The sequence below is a fragment of the Delphinapterus leucas genome, chromosome 20 (genome assembly GCF_059928025.1).
Source record: "Delphinapterus leucas isolate spDelLeu-1000000601 "Yukka" chromosome 20, BTC_Dleu_Yukka2, whole genome shotgun sequence".
Lineage (NCBI taxonomy): Eukaryota > Metazoa > Chordata > Mammalia > Artiodactyla > Monodontidae > Delphinapterus > Delphinapterus leucas.
The window spans coordinates 18,267,286-18,288,281 of record NC_143148.1 but is presented as its reverse complement, the minus strand read 5'-3'; the positions used below and the strand labels follow the sequence as shown (position 1 = coordinate 18,288,281).

Below are 20,996 nucleotides of genomic sequence, written 5' to 3'. Positions count from 1 at the left end.
AGTGGAAGGGGCGGGGCAAGCAGGAGCTGGGAGTGCAGGGCCTCATCCTGGACTGTCTGTCCTAAAGCCCTGGGAGCCATCAGAGGGGTCTAAGAAAGGATGCGACTCAACAGGTTCGGGATGGGAAAAGTGCCCTAGAAAAATACAACCCCAGAAGATAAAAATGGAGACAGCAGGGCTTCCCTGGTGGCGCAGTGGTTGAGAGTCCACCTGCCGATGCAGGGGGCACGGGTTCGTGCCCCGGTCCGGGAAGATCCCACGTGCCACGGAGCGGCTGGGCCCGTGAGCCATGGCCGCTGGGCCTGCACGTCCGGAGCCTGTGCTCCGCAACAGGAGAGGCCGCAGCAGTGAGAGACCCGTGTAGTGCAAAAAAAAAAAAAAAAAAAAAAAAAATGGAGACAGCAAATATATATGTATGTGTGTGTATATATATATATATATATATATATATATAAACCTATTTAGAAGTTTTAAAGTAGCCTTTAAAATACAAGTTTAGAATAATTTACTAGTTTTCACTACACCTTATTAGTTTCTTAGAAACTCTCCATTAAAATGTTTTAGTTAAAATATATATATATTTGACAATTTAATAAAGTTTATTCCTATTATCTTTTCTTTTTCTTAATTAGCAAAATACCAGAAACACAACACCACTTGCCATTCCTCACTGGTGACAAGACTATTCTTATTCAGCTCTTGGTGCAGTTCTTCATTTTCTTTCACCACTTCTTGGACTCTCATCTTAAACGTTCTCATTTCCTCCTGAAACAAAATTTGTGTAAACTGTAACACACACATACGTTCATCTCTATATTTCTTAGTTCTAATGCTGTCGCTGTGGCTAAAATCAAATGTTAATGGCGTTTAAGCAAAGTCTCATAGTACCAGCAGCCTTAAACTTGGTACCAGCACCAAGTGCCTGCCCTCGAGGGGCTCACGGTCTAGCGAGAAAACACAAGAGACACATACCATGCAGAGAACAAAGGACAAAAGCACCTCAAGTTAGTTCGATTCCTAACTTGATAACATTGTTCTATAACTGCCAAATATTTGAAAAGATAAAAAGGGGAATAAAAAAGGCAGAGATGGGCTTCCCTGCCTTCTCACTGGGCTTCCCAGTAAGAGGCCCACATAGCGCAAAAAAAAAGAAAAAAAGAAAAAAAAAAAAGGCAGAGATGCCTATAAATGCCATAGTTTTTTCTTTGTTTAAAGACTTTGGAGGATAAATTGGAGCTTTTTAGATAAAAATAAGAATTTTTCATCCTAATTGAAGCCCATTTCGGTAGGGAAGGGCTTAGTGCAGGGGTTGGAGTCTCATAATTTTGCCCCATTACAATCACGAGAAAGCCTCCCTTACTTAAAGCCATCAGTCAGTCCAGCTTCATCACTCATTGGCCCCCACACGAGGACTGTTGCTTGGTCTGTTTTCGACTGCTAACAGTCTGTGTTTGTGGCACTCACGCTGGGTGGTCTCCGTCATGGCTTTTCTCAGCTAGCCCTTGGCCAGCTTCAGTATTGTGTGTTGTCTTCTGGTGAGAATCTTAGGTGCTAATATTTATTCTGGGACGCTTCTAAATATTCTTCTCCCAGCTAGCAGACATTTATACTTATAAAAAGCAACAATGCCAAGCAACTTCTCTTTCTCTCACCTTTCTGCCCAAACGCACTCCCTAATTGCTAGCAGTGCACTGGCCCTCTTAGAGAACACGGGTGGGGCAAACTACAGCCCACAGGCCAGGGGCCTCTTTGGTTGACAGCATAATGGAACATAGCCACGCCCATTCATCACACCTGCTCTGCAGCTGCTTTCACGCTACAGTAGCAGAGCTGAGTAGCTGCAAAGAGAGACTCCATGGCCCCCAAAGCCTAAAATTGATACTAAGTAAATGTTTACAGAAAATGTTTCCGGAACCCTATTTTAGAAGGAGCACTAAATAAGTATTTTTATTATTTGGATTGATACTTAACCAATTATACAAGATTAATTCACCCTCTTAAATATTAAGTGTCCAGGCGGCCGTCGCCGAGGCCCGGAGGGAGGAAGCCGTGTTCCCGCCCGGCGCACAGCCAGTCTCACCCTCGGTCCCACCGCGTGAGGAGCCAGCCAAGCGGAGCTCTGCACGGAGACCCGAGCCGCGGTCGCCCCTCTGCAGGTGCCTGTGAGGAGGCGCCTGGGCCGCAGCCGAGTCCCGAGCCCGCCGGCCGGGCACTCGCTCTCCACGCTCCGAGGGGCGGCCCGGCTGGAGGAGGCTGTTGCGGGCCAGGCCTCAGGATGAGCCGCAGACACCTGCACGGAGCGGGCAGCGGCTGCCTGGACCCCACCGTGGCGGTGAAGAGCACGTTTGGAGCTGAATTTCGTCGGTTTTCACTGGAAAGATCAAAACCTGGAAAGTTTAAGGAGTTTTATGGATTACCGCAACATGTTCATAAGATACCCAATGTTGACATTTTAGTAAGCTATGCAGACATCCACGGAGATGTACTGCCTATAAATAACGATGCTAATTATCACAAAGCTGTTTCAGCGGCCAACCCACTGCTTAGGATTTTTATACAAAAAAAGGAAGAAGCAGACTACAGTGCCTTTGGTACAGGCACACTAATAAAGAAGAAGAATGTCTTAACCAAATTGTTTCGTCCTGACAAACAGGGAAAAAAGCCACACATAGTCATTAGTATGCCCCAGGACTTCAGACCTGTGTCTTCTATTATAGACGTGGATATTCTCCCAGAAACACATCGTAGGGTCCGTCTTTACAAATATGGCACTGAGGAACACCTAGGATTCTACATCCAGGACGGCTCCAGTGTCAGGGTGACACCCCATGGCTTAGAGAAGGTCCCAGGGATCTTTATATCCAGACTTGTGCCAGGAGGTCTGGCTCAAAGCACAGGACTATTAGCCGTTAATGATGAAGTTTTAGAAGTTAATGGCACAGAAGTTTCCGGGAAGAGTCTAGATCAAGTAGCTGACATGATGATTGCAAACAGCCACGACCTCACCATCACAGTGAGACCAGCAAACCAGAGGAATAATATCATTAGGAAGAGTCGGACTTCCGGCAGCTCTGGCTAGTCTACTGACAACAACCTTCCTGGCTATCCACAGCAGATCGAACCGAGCTTTGAGCCAGAGGATGAAGACAGCGATGAAGATTACATTATTATTGAAGACAGTGGTGTGCCACAGCAGAACCCTAAGGCTCTTCGTAACACCGAGAGCCTGGAATCATTAACACAAATAGAACTCAGTTTTGAATCTGGACAGAACGGTTTTATTCCTTCTAATGAAGTGAGCTTAGCACCCTTAGCGAGTGGCACAAATACAGAATTTGAAACGCGCGCTCCAGATCAAAAACTCTTAGAAGATGGATCATAACACTATGAAACCATCGCGTCTGAAGTTTTTCTGAGTGAGGATGCCATGGAGACTTGTAAATTTGGCTAGTGGCTAGAGCATATGTACCTCTGAACCAGTGACCTGGGACGGGCATGAAAAAAATATATTGCAAGCTTGAAATGTTATTAAAATAGTAGTTTGATAATTAATATAAACTTCAGTGGGTCAGAGGTGAATTTAAGTCTAAAACAAAGGGGCCTTTGCTAATGAAATGATGTGCTTTTGCTATTTTGTCTATAGAGAACTGGATGTTAGAGCACATTCCCAGAACTACACATAAGGACTCGATCATTTCCATTTGAAGTGGTTGCATATTTAACCTGCTGTGCAGAGCCTGGTTAATTTTTCCTTTAACTATATATCTTTTAATTCTAACGTGAAGAAGTCTGAGTCTATCTTTCGGTACTTTGGGACCTTGGCTCCTATATTCCCCATGTTGTATTTTGATTTTTTAATATTGTTCCTCTGTTGCTAATTGTAGCGAGTAACTTTTTCAAAATTTTTTTTCCTAATTTCTAAGAAATCAAATCAATTGACTGTTTTTTACGGGTTGCTTCCTAAGTTATAAAGCATTGAAGCTATGTTCCTGAATTAAGAAACTCTAACAGTTGTTCAGGTCCATGTTTGCCCATCTTGTAGCTTTCATATTTACAAACTCATTCCATTTGGGCATCACTTATGTTGTGAAAGCCAGTTCCATCGACTCTGGTTGATATGGGAGACTCTCTCCTGTAATCTCTTCTTTTTTGTTTTTGTTTTTGTTTTTGCGGTACGGGGGCCTCTCACTGTTGTGGCCTCTCCTGTTGCGGAGCACGGGCTCCGGACGCGCAGGCTCGGCGGCCATGGCTCACGGGCCCAGCCGCTCCGCGGCATGTGGGATCTTCCCAGACCGGGGCGCGGGCCCATGTCCCCTGCATCAGCAGGCGGACTCTCGGCCACTACACCACCAGGGAAGCCTCCGTAACCTCTCCTTGTCCTCATTCCAAATCTCATTAGAAATCATTCCTTTTGTTGTTTGTGGGTATATTTTGTTTGTCTGCCTTTTTACTCTTTTAATGTATTTGAGTAGTGTGAATTATTTTCGTTAAAAAAAAAAAATGCACCCAAACTAAGAGATTTTTACACACAGGACAACCTTGTGCACTTTTTATATGAAAATTTGGGGTTTTCCTTAATGGGATTTCTAGGAACACTGCCTACACTTTATGAAAGGTATGTCGTATTCGCCTTTGACAGGTAGAGTGTATCTCGATTAATTTTATGAGGCTATTTATTACTTTCCGATGCATCCACTTAGCAAGGTAAGAGTAAGGCTGCTAACTTTCGTTCCTTGCCTGGTTTCATTGTATGGAGGTGCACAGGCACTACAGTAGCTTGTATATAGAGATTAAGAATAGTATGAACTACATGAGTCCCCTGTGACTTATGGATATTTCTCTCAGAGTTATTTATTGATTAATTTTATGCTAGGGCTAGAATGGATACCTTATAACAACTGTGTGCTATTAAAACAAACAATGAAGAATCAAATGACTGTTTTGAAGGATATTTTCTCTATATGGTAAAAGTATATGAAGTAAAGTTGATTAAATGAAGCTCTCTTGACTCAGAATACTTCAATGTATTTTGCCCACATTTTACCACGAAACATGTTATCACTAAACTGTTAACTGCACAACATTATGTAATACAGTGTACTTTTTGTTGAATTCATTGAAGTTCTTCCAGTTATATAACCACTATTTTTTAATGGCGTTCCAGGTTTAACATTCTGTTGAGTTCTATAAATTTGACTCTTGAATGGCAAAATGTTAATAAGTAGAAGGTTACATTTCATTTATAATTATAAGCGGTGCAGGGCTTCAACATTTTAAGTAAAAATATTTTCACATACTAGCTCTCTCTCTTTTTTTTTTAACAAAGTTTTAACATCAGAACTTTTCTCTTAGGGGAAGAAATACTTCAGGGCTTGACTTTTTGTACAATTTTTAACTGTAAAATATAGATTTGTCTTGTATGTATTCATGAAAATGGAAATCAAAGCTGCTAGTGCTTTTTTTTTTTTTCTCTTTGTGGTGCGCGGGCCTCTCACTGTTGTGGCCTCTCCCGTTGTGGAGCACAGGCTCCGGATGCGCAGCCTCAGCGGCCACGGCTCACAGGCCCAGCCGCTCCGCGGCATATGGGGTCTTCCCGGACCGGGGCACGAGCCCGTGTCCCCTGCATTGGCAGGTGGACTCTCAGCCACTGCGCCACCAGGGAAGCCCTGCTAGTGATTTTTAATTATCCCACTAAGGGTATATGTCAATGGTCTTTTCAACTGGATCTCTCGTTTAAATTGTTGGTGAAAGAATTGATTACTAGACGTATTGTAAAACCAACAGATCTTGGTTATACAATAAAATGTCGATTCATTGCTAGTCTGAATTATTTCAAGTGTACCTTATTAACAAAAATATCAGTGGACTCGGCATAAAATTTTATAGTACTAAATGTCAAGCTAACTGTGAATTTTGTTCTGTATCTTAAGTAAATTTATGATAATGTCCTCATGAGCTATCAACAAAATATATGTACTTTTGTGAACTATGGATTTTCTAATTAAATTTTACATGCAACATGATCTTTACATGAATGCTACTTTGTTTAACTATCAAATGTCAGTATTTTACTACAATTTTATTATAAAATGTACATTATCACTAAATGAGCTTTGATTTTAAAAATTAAATTAGCTTTCGTTGTATATTATTTTTTACAAATAAAGATAGACTTGTATAAAGGCTAAAAAAAAAAAAAATAAGTGTCCAACAGAAAGCCTAGGAGAAAAGGTTCACAACTGCATTACATGGGCCATGTACATGGGACAGCAGAACAAGAACAGGCTGGGTGACTCTTAACAGACCCTTCCAATCAGGGATCCTAGAAATACCAACTCTTTTCTCTCTGGATCCCTCCAATTCCAGGGATCCCTTTGGTCACCTAAATAAGGAACATAGAGGTTCGCAGCACGGAAAGGCATGGGACGTATCTATAACACCTGCACAGCCTTGGTTTCCTGTATCATTAGAATGAACTCTGCTCCAGGAGCCATTCCCATGAAAAAGAGTGAACATGGCAGAAACAAACAAAAACCTCACTTCCCCACCACTACCAACAGTTCAGTAATTAGACTTCCTGGGGGTCAGCTCTTCATAGAATTAAGAAGCATCTAAGCCTGCCTGAAACATCCCCGGTCTTCTACCTTCCTTGTCTGCCCAAATGTCCCTTTTACCAGTGCTGTTTGCAGCTGCACAGGACCAGGAAAGTAGCACCTCCCACTGCTGCCTTCTCCGCACCCTAAGATCCCAGCCCACGTGGGGCTGCCTGTCTGGGAAGCCACGGCTTCCAATGCTGCACCCCGTCCCTCCAATACTTCTCCCATCAATCCCAACCCACCGCCCTGCTCCGCCCGTCCCTCTCTCCTGCCTTCCCTCTTCCTTCTCCCCGTCCCCACACTGCTGCTACACTCCCTCCTTCCTCCTTTCCTTCTTTTAACGAACACTTGAGTACCTGCTAGATGTTGGCTATACCTACCTTCAAAATGTTGCTTCCAAGTTTGAATCGGTCGTCTTTTTTACAAACCTTGTTCTTCTGAGACTTTCGCCCACCTACCTGAAGGTTGGCATTGAGCTCGTCCTTCTCTTTCATTCTGTCTTCATAGGCCAGCAACAAGGGGGACAGGTACTTTGTATCCACCTGAACATAATGGAATAAAGAAGGTTAATATCTTTCTCACATCTAAACACAATCAGCACATCTTTAAATAGGAAAGAAAATATACTTCATTTGGAATGGTTTGTAACAGCCATTCAATTATAGCCCAGAAAATATGGGCCTGAAATTAAATAACTTTCACTTACCAGCCAGGGCGGTACAGGGCCCTTTGATGGGAGGCCTTCAATATTTAAACTCTAAAAACAAAACACACGGTGAAGACAAATTAAATTACACTTCCTCTGAAATTTCAAGTCTTAGCTATTCTTAACCTAGACTGGGCATCAGCTGTCTAGGAATCGTGTGTGTGTGTGTGTGTGTGTAAACTGATATATTTGTGTATATATTTATATATATATATAATTATCTGAAGTGTTTGAGAGTAATTTATACACATAATGCTCCTTTTCCTCTAAATACTTCAATGTATATGTCCTAAAAGCAAAAGCATTCATCTATTTGACCACAGTACCAGCGTAAAAATCAGGAGATCAAGACTGATTCAACACTGCATTCTAATCTATAGACCACACTGAAATGCCGCCTATTTTCCCACTGATGTCCTTTTCTGGTCAAGAATCCAATCCAGGATTCCATGTTGCATTTAGCTGTCAAAACCTTTCAGCATTTTAAAATGTGGAACATATCTAATAATTTTTTATTGGATGCCAATAAAACTTTTTCAGCGTTATGCTGTTGTCTAGATTTTGTTGTCTTCTTTTAAAGTGTTTTGTTTTCTTTTTCTTTTGTAGGCTCTTAAGTTACGCACAAAAAACGATGCTTTTGAGGCTCATCTTTTTCAGAACCCAAAGGTCTCCGGGTGCTAATTATTTTTAGCTCACAGCTCCCTGAACTTGTATCCTGCCTGGCCCCACAGAGTTTCATCCTATACATGTGTAGATTAGTGTTCAACAAAGGACTGCGAGGAACCCCATGTGGATTTATGTAGCTCTTGCCGTGGCTCCCTCCTCTCTGGTGTTCCTGCCCCACAAATCCTAGTCTCCTCTGCTTCCCCAAATCTAATCTGTCTCTTCAGTTCAGACTGCCATACTCTGCTTGCATTGCTCCACCCGGCACTGTTATCCGAGAGTGCCTCCAAGCAGAAAGCAATGTGATCATAGGGCTCATCTGTTTATCCTCCTCCTCCCCAAGAGGACACTGCTGCCTGCTGTCTGATGTCTGTAGAGAGCTGTATTATTTATTCTGCCTGGTCTTTTAGCTGTTTACAGTAAGAGGCCAAAGCTGGTAGCAGTAATTCCATCAGGGCCAGAAGCAATGGCCCTGATGGCATAATTCCTTATCCAACAAAAATTTTCTAACGCGTTTACCATCTCATGATTCATCCAGCAAACACTGAAAGCTCACTAAGCCATTGTGGACGTTACAGCACATTTCACTGTTTACAAGGATTGTATGGTTCCACACAGAGATGGGTCTTCTCACATCGCACAGGGCAGAACGTGCCTTGAGAGTGGAACAAACAGAAGGCTGCAGTGGTTGGAGAGAGAGATCACCTCTGGCTGGAGGCATCAGGGGAGACTGTCATGGAGATCGGTGGCCGCAAAGGGTAGAATGGTGTGCACATTTTGGGGGTGGCGGGTGAGGGCAGCAGCCAGTCGCTGGGCCTGCCTGCCCACAACCTTCTGAAAGAGAACTGGCTTGTTCACAGCCCTGCAGAAGGCCCTGGCCTAGGAAGCCTGTTTTGGATCATAGGACCCCAGGAACTTTAATATTTTTGTTAAAAAAAACAGTTAACATTATGTGAAGTGAAAGAAGTCAGCCACAAAAGACCACCTGTTGTATGATTCCAGTTATACAAAACATTCAGAATAGGTAAATCCACAGAAAGTAGTGGTTGCCAGGGCCAACGTGGGTGGTGGGACAGAAGGGGGCGTGACCGCTAACAGGTGTGAGTTTTCTTGTTGTGATGAAAATGTTCTAAAATTGATTGTGGTGGCGGCTGCACAGTTCTGTGAAGACACTAAAAATCACTGAATTGTATACTTTAAATGGGTGAATTAGACAGTATGTGAATTACATCTCAAAGCTGATATTTAAAAAATTTAAACCCAAGTCCTACTTCAGAAAGAAAGAAAGCAGCCCATAAAGCTGCCCTGAACTCCCAGGAGCCACGTGACAACACCGTGCACACCAGGCTTCCCCCGCCACCCCGATCCCAGTAGGAGCCAGTGAGCTGGGCGTCCTGACACCCCCACCGCGCCTCCAGCCCCACACAACCCTCACACACACGAGCCTCCAGGGCACAGACCTGAGCTGCTGGGTCCTCTTGTTGTTCCTCACAATTTTTGAGGTTTGCTCAGAACCTCAAAAATAGCGTAGTGGTTTGCTCAGTGAGAGTCTGTCGAACTGAATTCTGCAATCCTGCTTCTAAAGTAAAACCTAGTCTGTCTTCTCTCTTTACATACACATAGATTGTGAAAGGATCTCCACCTCCAAGTTAATTACACACCCATCACCCCACATATTTACCATTTTGTGGGGAGAGAACACAAGTTCTACTCTCTCAGCAAGTTTCAACTATACGGTACAGTATTATCAACTATAGTCACCATGTTATACATTGGATCCTCAGATCTCATTCATCTTGTACCTGAAAGTTTGTACCCTTTTACTTGCCTCTCCCTATTTTTCCCACCGCCCTGCCCCCCCAGCCCATGGCAGTCACCATTCAACTGTGTTTCTATGAGTTTGACTTCTTTTTTTAAGATTCCACATATAAGTGACACCAAGCAGTATAGTCCTTTATCTGGCTTATTTCACTTAGAATAATACCCTACACGTTCACCCATGTTGCAAGTGACAGAACTGCCTTGTTCTTTAAGGCTGAATAATATTCCACTGTATGTCATATGGTTTTTATATATATGTATATATATATGTATACGTGTCTGTGTGTGTATATATATATATATATATATATATAAAACATGTGACATATACCACATTTTCTTTATCCATTCATCCTTGGCTATCATAAATAATGCTGCAATGAACGTGAGAGTATAGCTATCTCTTCAAGACAGTGATTTCATTTCCTTTATATATACACCCAGAAGTGAGATTGCTGAAGGTATGGTAGTTCCGTTTTTAATTACTTGAGGAACCTCCATACTGTTTTTTATAGTGGCTGCACCAACTTACATTCTCACCAATAGTGTACAAGGGTTCCCTTTTCTCCACACCCTCACCAGAATTTCTTTTTCAAAAAAGGCACGCTAGCAGGCATGAGGTGGTCTCTCATTGTGGTCATAAGTTGCATTTTCCTGATGATTAGTGACATTGAGCACCTTTTCATATACCTGTTGCCCATCTGTATGTCTTCTTTGCAAAAATGTCTATTCAGATCCTTTGCCCATTTTCAAATTGGGCTATTTGTTTTTGTGCGATTGAGTTGTATGAGTTCCTTGTATAGTTTGGATATTAACCCTTTATTGGACATGTGGTTTGCCAATATTTTCTCCCATTCCATAGGTTGCCTTTTCATTTTGTTGATAGTTCCCTTTGCAAAAGCTTTTTTAGTTTGATGTAGTCCATTTGTTTATCTTTGCTTTTGTTGTCTTTGTTTCTGGTATCAAATCCAAAAAATCAGGGCTTCCCTGGTGGTGCAGTGGTTAAGAATCCGCCTGCCAATGCAGGGTACACAGGTTCGAGCCCTGGTCTGGGAAGATCCCAGATGCCGCGGAGCAACTAAGCCAGTGCACCACGACTACTGAGCCTGCGCTTCTATAGCCCGCGAGCCACAACTACTGAAGCCCGTGCGCCTAGAGCCCATGCTCCGCAACAAGAGAAGCCACCGCAATGAGAAGCCCGTGCACTGCAGCAAAGAGTAGCCCCCGCTCACCACAACTAGAGAAGGCCCGCACGCAGCAACGAAGACCCAAAGCAGACAAAAATAAATAGATAAACAAATAAATTTTTTTAAAAATCCAAAAAATCAATGCCAAGACCAAGGAGTTTTATGATTCAGGTCTTACATTCAAGTCCTCAATTCATTTTGAGTTGATTTTTGTGTATGGTGTACAACAGGGGTCCAGTTTCATTCTTCTGCAAGTGGATATTCAGTTTTCCCAGCATCATTTACTAAAGAGACTATCCTTTCCCCATAGTATATTCTTGGCTCCTTTGTTGACCGTATACACATGGGTTTATATCTGGGCTCTCAATTCTGTTCCATTGATCTATGTGTCTGTTTTCATGCCAACAGTACACCGTTTTGATTACTATTTCTTTGTAATATAGCTTGAAATCAGGAGGTGTGGTATCTCCAGCTTTTTCTTTCTTGAGTCTACTTTAAATATTTGAAGTCTTTTGTGGTTCCATATAAATTTTAGGATTGTTTTATCTGTTTCTGTGAAAAATGCCACTGGAATTTTGATAGCAATCATACTGACTCTGCAGGTCACTTTGGGTAGTACGGACGTTGTAACAATATTCTTTCAATCCACGAGCACAGAATATCTTTCCACTTACTTGCATCATCTTTGATTTCTTTCATCAATGTTTTATAGTTTTTGGTGTACAGATGTTTCACCTCCTTATCGCTTCTTGGTCTTTTTGCTAAGATCAAGTGTACATGTTTCACCTCCTTAGTAAATTTATTCCTAAGTGTTTTATTCTTTTTGATGCTACTATAAATGGGATTGTTTTCTTAATTTCTCTTTCCAATAGTTTTTGGTGTGTAGAAACACAACTGATTTTTGCATATTGATTGTGCATCCTGCAAATTTACTGAATTCATTTATTAGTTTTAACAGTTTTGTGGTGGAGCCTTTAGGGTTTTCTATATATAATTTCATTGTCATCAGCAAACAGAGGCAATTTTACTTCTTCCTTTCCAATTGGAGGCTTTTTATATCTTTCTTGCCTAATTGCTCCGGCTTGGTCTTCTAGTATTCTGTTGAATAAAACTGGTAAGAGTGGACATCCTTGTGTTGTCCCTGAAGGTTTCAGCTCTAGATGTAGGCTTGTCATATATGGCCTATTACTATGTTGCAGTATGGTCCTTCTACACCCGGTTTGTTGAGAGTTTTTATCATGACAATATGTTGAATTTTTGTCAAAATTTTCTGCATCTATTGAGATGATCACAGGTTTTACTCTTAATTTTGTTAATATGGTGTATTATATAGCAAGTCCCCTACATACAAACCTTCAAGTTGCGAACTTTCAAAGATGCGAACATGTGCTCCATCAACATCAGGCATGAGTGAAATTGCAGCTTGCCCTCCGTCTCCTATTGCTGACGGTCCTTCAGCTGTACCGGCTCCCACCTCCTCTCCCTCGTCCAGTCTGTGACTCTTCTTGCCTGTTCACTCCACGCCAACCCCTGTATGCCCGCTGTTGTACTGGACTACTGTACTGTAATCTTACTATATCGTAAGATTAAAAACGTTTTATTTTTTGTGTTTTACATATTGTGTGAAAAGTATTATAAACCTAGTATGGTACAGTACCATATAGCCAATTGTGTTAGTTGGGTACCTAGGTTAACTTTGTTGGACTTAGGAACAAATCGGACTTACAAATGTGCCCTCGGAACGGAACTCGTTCGTATGTAGGGGACTTACTGTACTGACTAATTTGCAGATGCTGAACCATCCTGTATCCCGTGAATAAACAGCACTTGATCGTGGTGTTTGATCCTTTCAATACACAGTCATCCCTCTCTGTGCAGAACTGGTCCTAGGACTGGCTGTGGATACCGAAATCTGCAGATGCTCAAGTCCCACAGTTGGCTCTCCAGATCCACAGTTCTACAGCTGCCAATTCAACCAACCGTGGATTCTGTAGTACTGTACATATTTACTGGAAATAAAATTCACGTATAACGCACCCATACAGTTCAAACCCATGTTGTTTGAGGGTCAACTATACTGTTGAATTCAGTTTGCTAATATTTTGTTGAGGATTTTTGTATCTCTGTTTATCAGGGACATTGGCCTACAATTTTCCTGGAGTGTTCTTGTCTGGCTTTGGCATTAGGGTAATGCTGGTCTCGTAAAATGAGTTTAGCAGTGTCTCTTCCTCTTCAATTCTTCAGAAGAGTTTGAGAAGGGTTGGTATTAATACTTGGTATGATTTCAAACAATCAGCTTAGTTCATTGATCTTTTCTAGTTTTTATTTAATTTACTTCTGCTATGATCCTTGTTATTTCCTTCCTTCTATTAACTTTGGGCTTCATTTGTTCTTTTTCTAGTTATTTGAGGTATAAAGTTAGGTTGTTTACTTGAGATCTTTCTTGTCTCTTAGTGTAGGTGTTTATTACTATGAACTTCCCTCTTGGAATTGCTTTTGCTGTATCCCATAAGTCTTGTTATGTTGTGTTTCCATTTTCATTTGTCTCAAGATGTTTTCTGATTTCTTCTTTGATCCACTGTTTGATCAGAGTAGCATGTTGTTTAATGTCCACGTATTTGTTAATTTTCCAGTTTCCTTCTTTTAACTGATTTCTAGTTTTACACTATTGTGGTCAGAAAAGATGCTTGATATGATTTCAATCCTTTTAAATCTATTAAGACTTGTGTTGTGGCCTAACATATGATCTATCCTGGAGAATGTTACATGTGTGCTTGGAGAAGGATGTTTATTCTGTTGCTTTTGGATGCAATGTTCTGTATACACATGGTCTGATGTATCATTTAAGGCCAATGTTTCCTTACTGATTATCTGTCTGGATGATCTATCCATTAATAAAAGTGGGGTATTACAGTCGCCTACTATTATTGTATGACTGTCTTTTTCTCTTTAGGTCTGTGAATATTTGCTTTATATTTTTAGGTGTGCCTATGTTGGGTTCACAAATATTTATAAATGTTATATCCTCTTGTTGGAGTGACCTCTTTATCATCTTATAATAACCTTTGTCTCTTATTACAGTCTTTGTCTTAAAGTCTATTTTGTCTAAGTAAAGCCAACCCACCTTTCTTTTGGCTTCCATTTGCATGGAGTACATTTTTCCATCCCTTCACTTTCAGTCTGTTTATGTCTTTATATCTGAAGTGAGTCTCTTGTAAGCAGCACATACATGGGTCTTGCTTTTTTATCCATTCAACCACTCTATATGTTTTGATTGGAGAATTTTAGCCCATTTATATTTAAAGTAATTATTGTTAGGTATGGACTTAATTGCCATTTTGTTCACTGTTCCCTGGCTTTCTGTAATTCCTTTTGGTTCCTTTCTTCTCTTGCTCTCTTCAAGTGTGATTTCATGATTTTCTGTAGTGTTACGTTTAGATTACTTTGTCTTTACTTTCTGTGTATCCACTATAGGTTTCTGCTTTGTGGTTACTATGAGGCTTACATAAAACAACTTATAACTGTCTATTTTAAGTTGATAACTTAAGTTTGAATGAATTGCAAAACTACATTTTTTATTCTCTCCCCATTTTATGTTTATGATGTTGCAATTTACATCTTTTTATCTTGTATATTCATCAACAAATTATTGTAGCTATATTTTTACTATCTTTGTCTTTTAACCTTCATACTAGATTTATAAGTGATTAACCCACCAACTTCACAACAACAGATTATCTTTAATTTTACTATATATTTACCTTTACCAGTGAAAATTTTAATTTCATGTTTTCCTGTTACTAATTAGTGCCCTCGTATTTCAGCTTGAAGAAAGTCCTTTAACATTTCTTGTAAGGCTGGTCTGGTGGTGATTAACTCCTTCTGCTTTTGTATGTCCTGAAAGCTCTTTACCTCTGTCTACTCCAATTCTAAAGGACAACTTTGCTGGGTAGTGTATTCTTGGTTGAATATATTGTGCTACTCCCTTCTGGTCTGCAAAGTTTCTGCTGATAGATCTTATGAGGGTTTCCTTGTATGTAACATGTTTTTCTCTTGCTGCTTTTAAGATTGTCTCCTTGTTTTAACTTTTGACAATTTAATTATAATGTGTTTTGATGTGGGTGCCTTTGGATTCATCTTGTTTAGAACTCTCTGGGCTTCCTGGATTGAGATGTCTATTTCTTTCCCCAGGGAACTTTTCAGCATTATTTCTTTAAATGAGCTTTATGCCCCTTTCTCTCTTTCCCCTCTGGGACCTCTGTAATCCACATCATGGCATTCCTTAAGCTATCTTCACTCTTTTTCATTCTTTTTACTCTTCTGTTTGGATAAATTCCACTGCCCTGTCTTCAAGCTCACTGATCCTTTCTCACACTTGCGCTAGTCGGCTGTTGAAACCCTCTATTGAATTTTTCACCTCAAGGATTATATTCTTCTGCTCTATGATTTCTCTTTGGTACTTTTTAAATATTTTCTATCTCTTCGTTGAAATTCTCACTTTGTTCATGCTTTCCTGACCTTGCTGAGCATCTTTATGACTGTTATTTTAAACTCTCTTTTAAGTAAATCACTTATCTGGATTTCATTAAGATCAGTTTCTGGAGATTTATCTCGTTCTCTTCTTTAGAACATATTCCCTTTTTTCTTCATTTTCCTTTACTCTCTGTGTTGGTTTCTGTGCATTAGAAAAAACAGCCACCTCTCCTGTCTTGACAGAGTGGTCTTGTATAGGAGATGAGTCTCATCCATCAGCCTGGCCCAAGCTCTCGGCTGCCTCTCAAACCTGTGATTGTCCAAGCTGCTGCCTTTATTCTTAGTGGTTCCCAGTAGTTGGGGATGTTCCAAGACCCATCAGAGAAAGGGAGAGTGGGAAGGAGGGAGGGAGGGAGAAAATAGAAAGGTGCTCAGAAAGACTCTACTTTGGATGTATCTTTTTTTATACCAAATTATAATAAATATGAGCCCTTTAGAATTGGAAACCAATCAACAGGAAAGGCTAAAATATCAGAAAACTGATTTTTCTTAACAGGAAACATTACCTCTTCCTTGGATAAATGCCTGAATTTTGTTTGATATCTACTCAGTTCTACATTCAAACAATGAACAGTCATTTTCAATCCCTCATTTTCATCCACCAGTTCTTGAGCTTGTTTTCTTAGATAATGTAATTCAGGTGCAGCAACTACTGAAAAATATAAATTCAATATTATACCATAAGAACTTATTTCAAATTTATCAAGATTTTATATAAATTGCTGATTGTCCTTCTTTCCCTTTTAGGCTCACAAAGGCAGTGAATGACAGATATATAGATACAAATGAATAAAAGTTACCAAGTTTTTTCAACACTGAATAGTCAACAGTGTTTTTGAAGTTTGTGAAAGTTTTTGCATGTATAATTAAGGTAAAATAAAAATTTTAGGTTGAAAAAAAGTCATTTCAGATGATAGGCAAATATGTTCCTTGAAAATTATATAGAATAAATGGAGAATTTATTACAACTAATAACTTTCCCACATAATAGTAATGTCTTATTAGAAAACGTCATAGACAAGAAATATGCAGGGTCTGTATAAAGAAAACTACAACATCTTTCTTAAGGCCATAATATTAGACTTATATAAACAGATAAATATACAGAGAAAACATTGAAAACAGTGAATATTTATATGACCTTAGCATTATTATTATTATTTTTTTAGCCGTGCCACGCAGCACGTGGGATCCTAGTTCCCAGACCAGAGACTGAACCTGCCCCCACTGCACAGTGCAAGTGTGGAGTCTTAACCAGCAGGGAAGTCCCTGATCTTAGCATTAAAAAGAACTTGACACCAATGGCATAGGTCATAACAGAAAAATATCCTATAAGTTTAGCTGAATTATCAACAAACTGAGAAAATATTACATACATGACAAAGGCCTAAAACCCTTAATATGTAAAGAGCTCCTACAAATCAACAGAAAAGATCAAAGCATCTCAATTTAAAATAGGAAAACTTATAAAAGAGAAAGAAAATGACCCACAAAGATAATGAAAAAAATATTCAACTTCATCAATAGTAAATGAATTAAACTAAAATGGGATTCTTCTTTTTTTTTTAACTTATCAAATTCGCAAGGAAAATACAATCCTCATCATTGGTAAGTATGTGGTGAAAGAGCCACTTTTATATGCTGCTCATGGGGATAAAAACTGATATGAAACATATGTACAATACTATGCTAAGAATCAAAAGAAGTATTGGAATTTTAGCATAATAATAATGACACAGCAGATGAAATCAAATTTCAACAAGTATAAGGATATTAATGAAAGACCTTAAAATCATAACAAAATATCAAGAACATTAATATCACCAAATACTGTAACATAAAATATTAACTTTCAAAATAAATAAGAAAATTTGAATTCTTGTTTGTTCCTTTAATAAAAGAACTGTGTAGTTGTCCCCACCTTCCTGAAAGGATGCTTTCTCAACTTCTTTCAGCTTTCCATTTTCTTTTTCCATCCTTTTAAGTTTTAACTGTAGTTCTTTCATTGTTTTTTTTATTATGTTAAGTTCAAGAGTAAGGGTTTGATTTGCATTGTTTAGATGCAAATTGTCTTCTTTTAATTCCTCGAACTTTTCTTTGGTTATTTCTATATGTCTTCGATGTGTTCTACCATTTACATCTAAAAAGGCACAGGAAAAAAGTTTTAAAATATTAATTGATATTTACAATTCTACATCAAAATTACAGGAGACAATTTCAAAAACCACATGAGCAACTCTTCATGTCAGTGCCTGCAAAGAGAATGGCCTATACAGCAAAGGGTGCATGGTCTGCTGAGACTACGGTGAGCAACAGGAAGAGGGATGACAGAGGGGGGAGGCAGGAGCCAGTGGAGGCTCTATACTGTTGGACATAGGATTGTACATATCATAATATGCAGAGTGGAGGTTGTATCCTGCAGGCCACCAGGAGCCAGAAAGCCTTTCAGGCAGAAGTATGGAAAGAAGAGGCTCTACTCTCAGATGAATCCCTGAGGCCAGCAGTGAAGAAACCTAACAGGAAGGAGGCCTAGCCCAGAGGCAGGGAGACCAGTCAGGAGACTCCTAGAGTAGGGATGGAGGGGAAAGGACATGAGAGAAGGATTCAGGGGCGAAAGCTCAGCAGGGCTCAAGAACTCAACTGGGTGTGGACAGTGAGGGGGGGCAAGTCAAGGATGAGCACCAAGACCTGTGGTTTGGAAGACATCTAGCCAGACAAGGGACACAAGCATGGCAGGGGAAGGGAAGCCCAGGCTAGGACACGGGCCCGGAGCTCTGAAGGCAGCCTCAGCTGGAGAGACTGAGGCGCCACCAGCACGTGGGCAGACCTGAAGGCACCTGGGTGAGAAGAAAGCCAGAGACCACGAAGGATGTTAGGAAGGAGCAGCAAGAAAGATGGAGGAAAGCAGAGAGCGATGTTCCACAGAGAGATCAAAGGAGGTGAGGGCTACGATGGGCTCCCAGCCCGGGCAGAGCTTCTGTGTGCAGATGTGCAGACAAGGGCGGGAATGCTGGTAGCTCCAGACAGCCTCCCCTGACCTCTGACACACACATCCCCAACCCCTAGAACATGAAAGGAAAGTCTAAGAAATGAGTAACTCCACAGCTACACTGAAAACAAGAGGCGAGCCACCAGGAATCCTAGAAAGAAAACATTTGAGATTAGATTGAAGATGGAAGCTGCAGCCTAAAATATGCCAGGAGAGGTCAGCTACTGGAGGTGGGAGTGCTTCCAGGGATGGGCTTTGCCCTGGCAGGTAGCGGGGACACAAAGTGACCTAGAAAGGGCTGATGAGGTATCCAGTTAATGTGCCAGATGGGATCAGCAATGGTTCAAGCCCCCTGGGCCGGGTAGTACAGACAGGCTCTGAGGACAGAGGCAGGCAGGCACTGGGGCTGGGGAAACTCAGGAGGAAGAGGGACCCCCGAACCCCCTGGCTGACCACACACCCTGTCTGTCCCTGTCAGTCACTGGAGACAGGCTGTACGCCTGACAGCCCACTGGTTTCCCCCTCTGAGCAGGCTGCAGTAATCAGATACAGCATCCCCAGGCAGACCAACAGGGACTCCCAAGGACCAAGGCGAACACATCACATCACCAAGAACCATGTGAGCTAAGAGAAGCACCAAAATCAAATAACAGAGGACACAGTTGGCTGCTCAGCAACTATAAGATTTTTGAATGGGTGTAGTTAAGATTCCAGAGAGATGTTTGTCAATACTTAATAGAAATCATGGGAACAAACAGTTTCATTCACAATACAAATTCAAAGGATGGGCTGAGCAGCAGAATACATACAATGAAGAATCAACCTGTGGGCTAGACATTAGAGCCCCAGCAATATCCCAGAATACAGCAGCACCAAAAACACCGAGATAGAAAGGGTGAAAACAAAGCCAACCAGACATGGAGGATAGACAAAAGCCTTGATTCCTGATAGGATTTTCAGACTAGCAATGTGAGGCTTAACAGGAAAAAAATTACAAAATCCACCTTGAAAGCTAATGAGGCTCCTCAGACTGTAGAGGGGATAGCACCCCAGAAAGTATCTCCAGACCCCTCAGCTCTGTCTCTAGCCCCTGAGCAGAGCCCCCGTTTGCATACACCCTCCTCCCAGTGCCTGCCTATAACCCACAGGTCCACTCCCCTCCCCAGGATCTGAGCACATGCCATGGGGACATACATCCATCATCCAACGTGTACACGTTTGGACTCTCTCTTTTAAGGCAAAGGTGGAAATTCAACAAACTGCCTCCTCTTCCCAATTCTGATAATGGGACAGAAGCAACAGCCTTTACAGGAAAAAAAAAAAGAGATCTTTGTTTTATGTGAGATTATTCTGGGTATTCGCTAGAACAATCAGCTTTTCAATCACAATGAAATTCAAAAGGCAAATACCTGGAGAGGGTGGAGGTTTTCCACACAATGATGGTTTTTCATCCTAAGGAAGAAAACAACATGAGAGTAATGAATTAAGAGTCTCAGCATCTCCTAAAAGTGGATTGGCACAAGCAGGTAGGTCATCATATATCAAATATTTAAGTACTTTTTTCCCCCTTCATTTTGGCTCTTATAGTTGCTAGTTTGTTTTAGCTTTAGAAACTTTAATATTCACTGTTTCTTTTAAATGAACCAAAACCTTAAGGGATTTCCCCTCTTGGCAGGTTCTCTGAGCAGCAAGGGAAGTCCTGCTTTCTTCCTGCCTTTTTGTCCATGAGTTCAGTGTCTTTTTTTTTTTTTTTTTAATTGAAGTCTAGGTGATTTACAATATTGTGTTAGCTTCAGGTGTATAGCAAAGTGGTTCAGTTATACATATATATATTTTTCCAATTCTCTTCCATTATAGGTTATTATAAGATACTGAATACAATTCCCTGTGCTATACAGTACATCCTAGTCGCTTATCTATTTTATACATAGTAGTGTGTATCTATTACTCTCATACTCCTAAGTTTTCCCTCCCCCCATCCCCTTTGGTAACTATATGTTTGTTTTCTATATCTGTGAGTCTATTTCTGTTTTGTAAATAAGTTCATTTGTATTATTTTTTAGATTCCACATAAGTGATACCGTATAATATTTGTTCTGTCTGGCTTACTTCACTCAGGGTGATAATCTCTAGGTCCATCCATGTTGCTGCAAATGGCATTTCATCCTTTTTTCTGGCTGAGTAATATTCCTGTGTGTGTGTGTGTGTGTGTGTGTGTGTGTGTGTGTGTGTATACCACATCTTCTTTACCCACTCATCTGTTGATGGGCACTTAGGTTGCTTCCATGTCTTGGCTATTGTAAACAGTGCTGCATATGAACACAGTATCTTTGGAAATTAGAGTTTTCTCCGGATATATGCCCAGGAGTGGGATTGCTGGATCATATGGCAACTCTATTTTAGTTTTTTGAGGAACCTCTATACTGTTGTCCATAGTGGCTGTACTAATTTACATTCCCACCAACAGTGTAGGAGGGTTGCCTTTTCTCCACAATTTATTA

General features: G+C 40.7%; 1 protein-coding gene and 1 pseudogene across 2 annotated transcripts in view; one reads left to right on the top strand and one right to left on the bottom strand.

Annotated features, from left to right (window-relative positions):
* Window positions 1-20,996, bottom strand: part of CEP89 (centrosomal protein 89) — a 79,909-nt gene that overhangs the window by 32,536 nt on the left and 26,377 nt on the right. The window contains exons 7-12 of one of the 2 annotated variants that reach the window (XM_022585831.3): window positions 19,905-19,947; window positions 17,428-17,646; window positions 16,013-16,155; window positions 7,303-7,353; window positions 7,055-7,138; window positions 662-765 (exon numbers count right to left, since the gene is read on the bottom strand). In XM_022585831.3, coding sequence (XP_022441539.2) covers window positions 662-765; window positions 7,055-7,138; window positions 7,303-7,353; window positions 16,013-16,155; window positions 17,428-17,646; window positions 19,905-19,947 — 644 coding nt within the window. Of the gene's footprint in view, window positions 1-661; window positions 766-7,054; window positions 7,139-7,302; window positions 7,354-16,012; window positions 16,159-17,427; window positions 17,647-19,904; window positions 19,948-20,996 lie in introns of both variants that reach the window. The other variant, XM_089902947.1, reaches the window with a different exon arrangement.
* Window positions 2,178-5,227, top strand: LOC111180938 (partitioning defective 6 homolog beta pseudogene; annotated as a pseudogene).